An 8,239-nucleotide genomic window follows, 5' to 3' on the forward strand; every position below is an offset into this window, starting at 1 on the left:
CCAACACTGCCCAGTAGTAAGGTAAGTAGTTGGGCAGATGGAACCCATTCTATTTATTAGACTTTTTATGCATTGAGGGATTAATATTTGCAATAAAAATCACTCACATGATTGCACAAAAAAATTCTAACCTAAAAATTACCTTCCTACTTGACGACAATCGGTTAGATTTTTTTCTCTCGAAATGGAGTATCAGAGTACAAAAAAGGCAACCATAGCTCAACCATTACAAGATACGAGAAACACCTAGAACTAAGATAACTTCTTCCGCAGCAACGTCTTCAACAGGGGATAAATGCCCTCGCGCCGTTGTTGTCATGGTTCGGCTGTAGACGGTCTGGACAAGAATTTTTCATCATGGTTGTCGAGGCTTGTCAATGAAGATTAGCACAACAGCAAGTAGATAACGCTTTCAAGAAGGTAACGATATAAATTCATCGTTGTTGAGCCCTACCAATAAAGGCCAGGATAAGAGTTTTCACTATGAACATGAAACGATGTTCCAATTATACTTGGCCATGGGCAGCCCTGCCCGGATGGCCCGACCTGACCCAGCCCAAAAATCCCGGGCCAGGCTGGGCCTGTGCATGCCATTAGGCTTTTTTGGCTTGGCCCGAAGCCCAGTCCGGCCCAACATATGCCCAGGTATAGTTCCAATCAACGTTTTGACGACATATCAATCGATAGTCCGAGTACTCCACTAGAGGACATAATGACACTGGTATATCGGCGGGACGTCTTCTCACTTTAGATCACCGCAACAGCCGTTAGGAGAAGCCCTTGTTTTGGCGCGGAATGGGCCACTGTCACTCCACACCGACCGCTAGTCACACTGCAACATTCATCGTACCATCGGAGCCACTATCTCGAAGCAAAGATGCCGAGGGGAATCACCGATGTGCCCCTTACTAATCTGCAGGGCCAGCTTCGTCTTTTTCCTCCCTCGGCGCTCGTGCCGGTGAGGAGCACGGAGAGCAGCCCACCGCGGTCCTCAGCCTTGCGCTTGAGCCGGTCCGTGCGGGCTTAAACTTGGCTGCCTGGGCCTGTGAGACGGTGACCCAAGCACACGGAGGGAGGCGGCCTTTTATTCGGCGGTGATGGCATGGCCGAGCAAGTGGCGCTTGGACTCCGCCTGCTGGTCCAGGACTTCATGTCGCAGCCGCTGATGTTTCTCGTTGCGAGAGTTGCAGACGTGGAATTTGATGGAGTTCCCAGCGAGGCCGCGCACAATCAGATGAAATAGCTGAGTTCGTTACCATCTCATAGTCTTCAGGCTTTATTGCAAGCTTTCTTGCTGCGCTGTCGTGCTGCTGCTCTCATGGTCATGGTGGTGGTGGTCACGGCTCTGGCTCGCCGCGTCTTGGTGGCTGCGGCTCCGGCTTGCTGCGTTGGTGGAGTCACCTCCTAGCTGCGAGCTCACCTCATCCATCTTCTTCTCCTGTCTGTTGACGGCGCTCGCGCTTGCTGGGGCGGCTGCGGTTGCGAACTCCACTTCGGCAGCCCGGCTGGCGGCCGGCTTGGTGACGAACGTGGGCCGCTCGTCGCCGGCCATGATGACCACGACGTCCTCCAGGAAATCCAAGGCCGGCTTGGATGCGCCAGACACCGAGCCCTTCTCCCCGTCGGCGTCCCCCACCGCCTGACCTTCTCGGTCGTCGTCGAGGTACCCGGAGAGCTTCCAGTAGGAGCAGGCGAGGCTGAGCAATGCCAAGGCGATGAGCCCCAGCATCGCCGCCATCCCGCCGAAGAGGTACGGCACCGGCGACTGCCACGGCGAGTGTGGCGCCGCTATCCCATTCACCAGCTCGTGCGCCGGCGCCGTCATCGGCGCCCCCGCACGGTGGCTCATCGTGACGAACTCGGCTCCGGGCCTCATGGTGTGTCTTGATGCCTGTTGCGTAGCAGAGGAGGTTGCTGCTCTGTTCTCTCTGTTTTCTCCAGTGTGTGCTTTGCTGTTTTTTTCGGGGCGGTGTGGAGGGGTGAGAGGGAAATGGGATGTATTTAGAGGAGAAGAGGCTATCCCAGGAGGAACACTCACAAAACATGGGAGTGTTTCCTGTTTGTGATACCAAGGAATACCAAAAGACCAATGGGGAAATTCATGTTTGGAGGTGTGTACTATGTTTCTAGATACCACCACTTTTTGAGGAGAAGCTGCAGGGAAAACCCCCACTCCAATTTTTATAGCAAAGAAAATGCCTACAAGTCAAAAGAGCTACAAAAAATTGAAGACATAAGCTCGATGAGTTACAACTGATTACTAAGTCATGATCTAAATTTTGAGTGGGGTGGGGGGAATATTGCCTCTCTAGATGGTGTGCCCGGTGGCCAAGCTTCGTTCAGATTGAAGAAATTTTAGGGTCCCCCCAACCGCCCGAACATCCAAATTTCACATCTTCCTTCATATTAATCTTTGACTTCTCTCTGCATAGAAAATAGTGATTTTGCTTTACAACCAAAAATCGTAGTTCTGAAACAGGCATCGGAAAACCTCGTGGAATACTGGTGAATGCCCAAAACTCATAGTTCTCACACATTGGTTCACATTTTACAATGTTAATTATCTAAAGGAGTTGTCTACTTATTAGTTAGCAAAATTGAGTAAATCCTACTTAGACATTAAGATAAACCTACGGCCATTATTTCCAAATATTGCTTCCAATACAACTTATTTCCTAGAAATCGCAGTTACATAAATTTTGCTCTGCTACAATTTAGGGATTTCAACACTATAATTGCTTTGAGTGATATATCCTTTTAGCATACTAAGATTTATTAAAAAAATGGGCACTTGATAATTAGCAAAACTGTTGACCCCATTGCCAGGTATGTCGTGTTGGGTGGACTAATCATTCATGCACTAGCCAGTGCAGCTATAGTATTAAGTAGTAGAACTTTAGAAGTTTCCTTTGGTAATGCGTTGTGAATAGTTAGGCCATTGGTTTGGCCTTGATTCTATCACGTGTGTTGGTGCATAAATTCTACACACATAAAGAAAGGTTGAAACCTGCTTAATATGAAGCCATTTGCATAGTGGCCTTGGGCATTTGTTTTCTTCATGTGGGAGGTGACTAACTAACTTGTCTTTCTCTTAGTTATTTTTATTAGAAATCTAACACTACTACTAAATCGTGGGCTTACTATATTAGTACTAAATTTGTTTCAATGAGTTAAGAAAATTAATTAATTATGTTGTCTGTGTAGAATCTGGATACCACTAGATGTTGATTATTAAGTTTGTTTCCTATTTGCCTTCCAGCTAAGGTTTTCTACTATATAGTTAGTGCAAAGAAATAAACAAGGATTATATTACTCGGTCATACAGAAGAAACAATACGAAAAGAACCAAATATTCCTTTGTATTAATCTGGAATTACTTCGCAGATACAAGAAAATGATTTAGTTTTAGAGCAAAAGATCGTAGCTCTACAATGGGTGAATCGGTTTCATAGATCGGGTTCGATGCCATATAGCAATGACACATTGGATCATATTTGACAATCATCAATTAATTGGTAGTGTTATCTACTTATTACTAACTATAAAATTTATTAAATATCAGTTCAATCTTCGAAACAACACCTGGCCATTATTCTCATAATATCACTTCCAGATATAACTTACCGCCAAATATCACGTAAATTTTGTTGTATTTGTGCACAAAGTACTTCCATTTTGGTCTAAGTGCCGCTTTTAGCCAACTAAGGTTTAAAATAATTCATGTGCTTGAGAATTAGAAAAAAAATTCATGAAATTACCAGGTATAGTCCATAAGTTTCAAGTAACTAGGAAAATAGAACATTGGGTGAACCAATTTTTTTTCTCAAATACTGGGTGAACCAATCATTCATTCACTAGTCAGTACAACTGTATTAATTAGAACAGTAGAAGTTTCCTTCGATGTGGGGATGTGAATAGTTTGGTCAAGATTCTACATAACGTGTTAGTGAATAAATTCCATGCACAAACAAACCTTAAGATGAAACCTGCTGAACTACATCGTACCAATTAGCTTAATTAATGATTAGCTTGGCCATATGGAACTTTACTTCATGGGAAGATCACTAACTATTTTATGACGCAATTAGTATTTCATACAACTCTAAGAGCATTCCTTAATAATTGTGCTTCCATATGTGAAGTAAGCTTATTCCAAGGGGTTAAGAAAACTAATTAATTGTGTCGTGTGTGTGGATACCGGTAGACGCGGATACATGGGAGGAAGATATCATCTAGGACTCTACTAGAATTATTGTGTCGTGCACTTATTATAGGGAGACTCCAAGTCCAAGACAGAAACAAAAAAGGCAAGTTCATGATATCTTTTAGGCCGGACGTAAGCATCGTCCTTCCTTCTTTGGAGTAAATTAATGAAAAGACATAGATATGTTAGCAGCAATAAAGGAGAGCATTGGGGATGTGTCCCGATGTTGATGGTAATATTAGTACTACCCTATTAACACTAATCATTGGCGGATATTTTTAGCTAGGTTAAATAGTTAGATTATTACACATTATAGCCTCATTGTCCAACGCATATGATCAAAATCGGCATAGATGCGTGATCTTCCTTTACATTTTATATAGGGTAAAAAACTATTGCAAAAATTGAATCGACAACTGTGGATATGTCTAGATCATCTGAGGGATCAAATAAGACATATGCGAGTTTAATCACTATGCAAAGTTTATCAAAATATTCATGGTTCCATGCATATGTCAAAAGTTACTTGTTAATTACTTTGATTAATAATTAACAAGGTTGTGTCCTTATCCATGAGCATTTGGTTAGCAAGCTAAATCCATCACTTAGTGGAGCTTTACCAGCACCAAAATGAATGCGGATTACGTCTGCAAGCTTTAGTTAGCCTAGAGCTAGCTTGGCGTGACAGACTATGAGTGGTCGGAGGGCCCAATACATGCCCAATAAGATGGTACTACTCCGTGGGTTATCTCCAAGTAAGTAGATTAGTTACTATACTTGTTAGTGTAGTGCTACTTTAGCTTTCTTTTAACCAAAACATATATGCCATCATAAACCACTTTTTGTTAGGGAGTATCCATCTCTCTCATTAAGTAGGGACCTTAACACACACATAGTGCATCAACTAATTAGAAAGGTGCTTTCTCTACACCATGGAAACATGATATATATGAATGCACATACAAAATTCTATGAGGATGGCTCTCTTGCTATAGCTTGGTGTGAGCTTATCCACACCAAAAGAATGATGGTCCCGACTGAGCTAGCTAAGATAGGCTATGTATTTTGTACACCGTGCATGATTGCGTGGAAGAAAAAGGAATGCATTATGTCTCCAGTGTGCAGACACAAACGCCAATGTACGTTCTCTAGCGTTATGGTGGCTGCTACAGTACAAAAAACAACATGGGTCACACACCACATGTGTTTGGGGCTTAGATCAATAGCATGCCTCTTTTGTGTGGATCTCAGCTCCACATATATGGCAATGTCTTGTGTGTAGTGAGCTCTTCTAGTTTCGGAGATGACTCCCGCTGCAACTGTACACACGTGCATATCCACGCTGTACACAGAAGGCTAGTATGTACATATTTTGTTATTGGAAGGCGATAATATGAATTGGCAATATCGATGGCAATCACGGCAATGATTTAGAGGAATTGTGTCTCCTCCTGATACAAATGTCACCTATCCCACTTATCATCATGATGTATTCTTTTGTCGAGGTTTGGATATCAAATAATGCAATAATACGTGGACTATGTGTTGCGTACAAACGTTGATACCATTACTAAGCAAGCATTTGCAAGTAATTTCTATTATTTGCAAGTTGTTTCTATTACTGTAAATACAAATGAATTAGTAAACTGCGTCAAAACATACTTTCAGGGATGGTGTAACAACAAATGGTAACTTTAGGAAACTACACATAAAGCGTGCTTTCAAGCAAATGGGTAACAGAAGAAACCGCAAATTACACCGAGTTGCTAATCAACTGAAAAATATGATTAAGGGTCCCACCTATCATTGACTCAACATGATGGCTCGACTGGGCCAGTGTATTGTCCACATTTTCACATTTATCAAATAGTAGCGTTTGGTCAACAAAATGTAGAAATTGCAAGCTAGACATACTTTAAAGAAAAATCTAGTGCAGCAAGAAAAAACTACAATATATAAGGTCCAAATACAACATGAAGAAATTTCAAATTACACATACACTTTCTAATTGATCGGCATTCTTTGTAAAGCTCCAAATACAAAACTACAATAGGGTCCAAACTAAACAGTTTTGTAAAGTTCAAAGTTTAGTATGGCCGGTTTTATAGTCGGACTAGAGTTATAACCGTAGCAAGCACCATATCTCGGGATTTAGGAAGGAGTTACTTGCTTCTAAATTTGTGTACCAATTTTTTTTCTTGAGCATATAAATAAGTGCCATTTGTATTGAAAGAGAAAACATCGAGAAGCCGCAAGTAGGACAAAGCATAGCGCAAAAAATAACTACTCCCTTCTATCCATATTACTTGTCGCTCAAATGGAGGTATCTGCATTGAAATATGTCTAGATACATCCGTTTGTCGATAAGTAATATGGATGGATTGGAGGGAGTACAGATATAAAAAAAAATGGTGCACCTATTAATTAATATTGCTTAATAGTGAGTTTACTCGAGCATCAATCAGCTATAGTAGTTAATATCTGGCGCCATTAGTAAATACGTAGCCAAAACGGCAAGCATCTATCCATGATTAAGCCAATGCGTCCACGGCACCTCGATCCATTCATCAAGTGTGGCATCTCCCCTTTAGTTACTTTGCCACGGTGCACACATGATCGATCGACGGATGGATTCCAGCCCTTTTTTTCCCTCGACAAAATGACGGTCGGTTCCACTCTCACAGGACCCAATTGGCACGTACGTACCCAGTACTGGTTAATTTGGCTTTATCAGCTCGCGCAACAGCTAGCATCGATCGATGGAGGTAATCATCACGAGTGCTGGTCCGGTGGATGGGCTCGTCGCTCACATGTAACGGCCGCTGGTTGCAGGGTGGTTAAGCGTCGCGGCGATGCGGGGGCACCGTATGTTGAGTTGAGATCATTGCCCGCCTTGACTTTCCTCCCGCAGACACATCAACTTGACCTTGACACGTGAGCTCCATCAGAGTTTCCATCCATCCAGCAAAGGTCAAGTCCATATTGGGCAGGCTGTCATCTTATTAGTTGATCACGTTCCGTACTGACACTTTACAAGAGCCCGAAGCCAAGTTCTAAACTTACTTTAGAAAATCAATCTGAACTACTTCCGAAGTTGTGGCTGGTTTTTAAAGGTGATTTTCGCCCTGGATAACAGATTCGACCATAATCTGAATGCTAACATTTGGAGAAGGAAGTCTAGGGCATAGGTCGAAATATTAAAAAAAAAATGAAACTCATGGGCACTAGCACCCATGGTTTATTGATATAGGAGAAGCATCCCTTGTGAGAAATCAGAAATTCGTCCCCGACGTGGCTCGAACCCTGGTTGCTGGAGACGCCACTGTGCTCCCTTGCCACTAGGCTACAGCCTAGTTCTCGCATAGGTCGAAATATGGGACGCTGAAACATGCGCAGCCGCCATATTTGCTTGGTCCATCAGCAGAAACAAGATTTTTTTTAACGATATATACAAAAGAAGGATTTAGTATTTTCACCATGAGAGCTCAAGGGCCGGTAATCAAAGAGGACCACCAATTATGAGGAGAGCAACTAGTTAACGAGCGCTCCTTCGGGAGCCTCGCAACGATCAGTGCCATTTGGCGCGCTCTCAGCTATTCATCATGAGTCACGCTCTGGAGGCTCCCTCCGGATTTAGTTTTTTATTTTATTTTTTCGCATGCGTTTTCGGCTTTTAAAACAGTTTTTTTTTGTTTTTTCCGATGTTTTCGTTTTCCCCCGGTCTTCCTTAGCTTTTCAATCAAAAAAAAGATTGCGCAAAAAACGCATTTTCTTTTTTTTTTCTTTCGCGAGAGTCACGGTTTTCTTCCGCGAGAGGCACGGTTGTGCTTTAGCGAGAATCGCGGCCGTGCCTTTCATAAACCACAAAAAAAGACGCGTTTTTTGTTTTTTTTCTTTTGCGAGAGTCACATTTTTGATTTCGCGAGAGGCACGGTTGTGCTTTCGCGAGAGTCACGGCCGTGCCTCTCGGAAACGGGAAAACAAAACGAGTTTTTTGTTTTTTTTTCTTTTGTGAGAGTCATGGTTTCGCTTCCA

General features: G+C 42.7%; 1 protein-coding gene across 1 annotated transcript in view; it reads right to left on the reverse strand.

The window, feature by feature from the left end:
• Positions 1 to 468: 468 nt before the first annotated feature.
• LOC119329518 (protein GLUTAMINE DUMPER 1-like) overlaps positions 469 to 8,239 on the reverse strand; it is a 16,134-nt gene continuing 8,363 nt past the window's right edge. The window contains exon 2 of the mRNA XM_037602580.1: positions 469 to 1,363. Coding sequence (XP_037458477.1) covers positions 1,277 to 1,363 — 87 coding nt within the window. The 3' untranslated portion in view covers positions 469 to 1,276. The remainder of the gene's footprint in view (positions 1,364 to 8,239) is intronic.

This window comes from Triticum dicoccoides, chromosome 7A (genome assembly GCF_002162155.2).
Source record: "Triticum dicoccoides isolate Atlit2015 ecotype Zavitan chromosome 7A, WEW_v2.0, whole genome shotgun sequence".
Lineage (NCBI taxonomy): Eukaryota > Viridiplantae > Streptophyta > Magnoliopsida > Poales > Poaceae > Triticum > Triticum dicoccoides.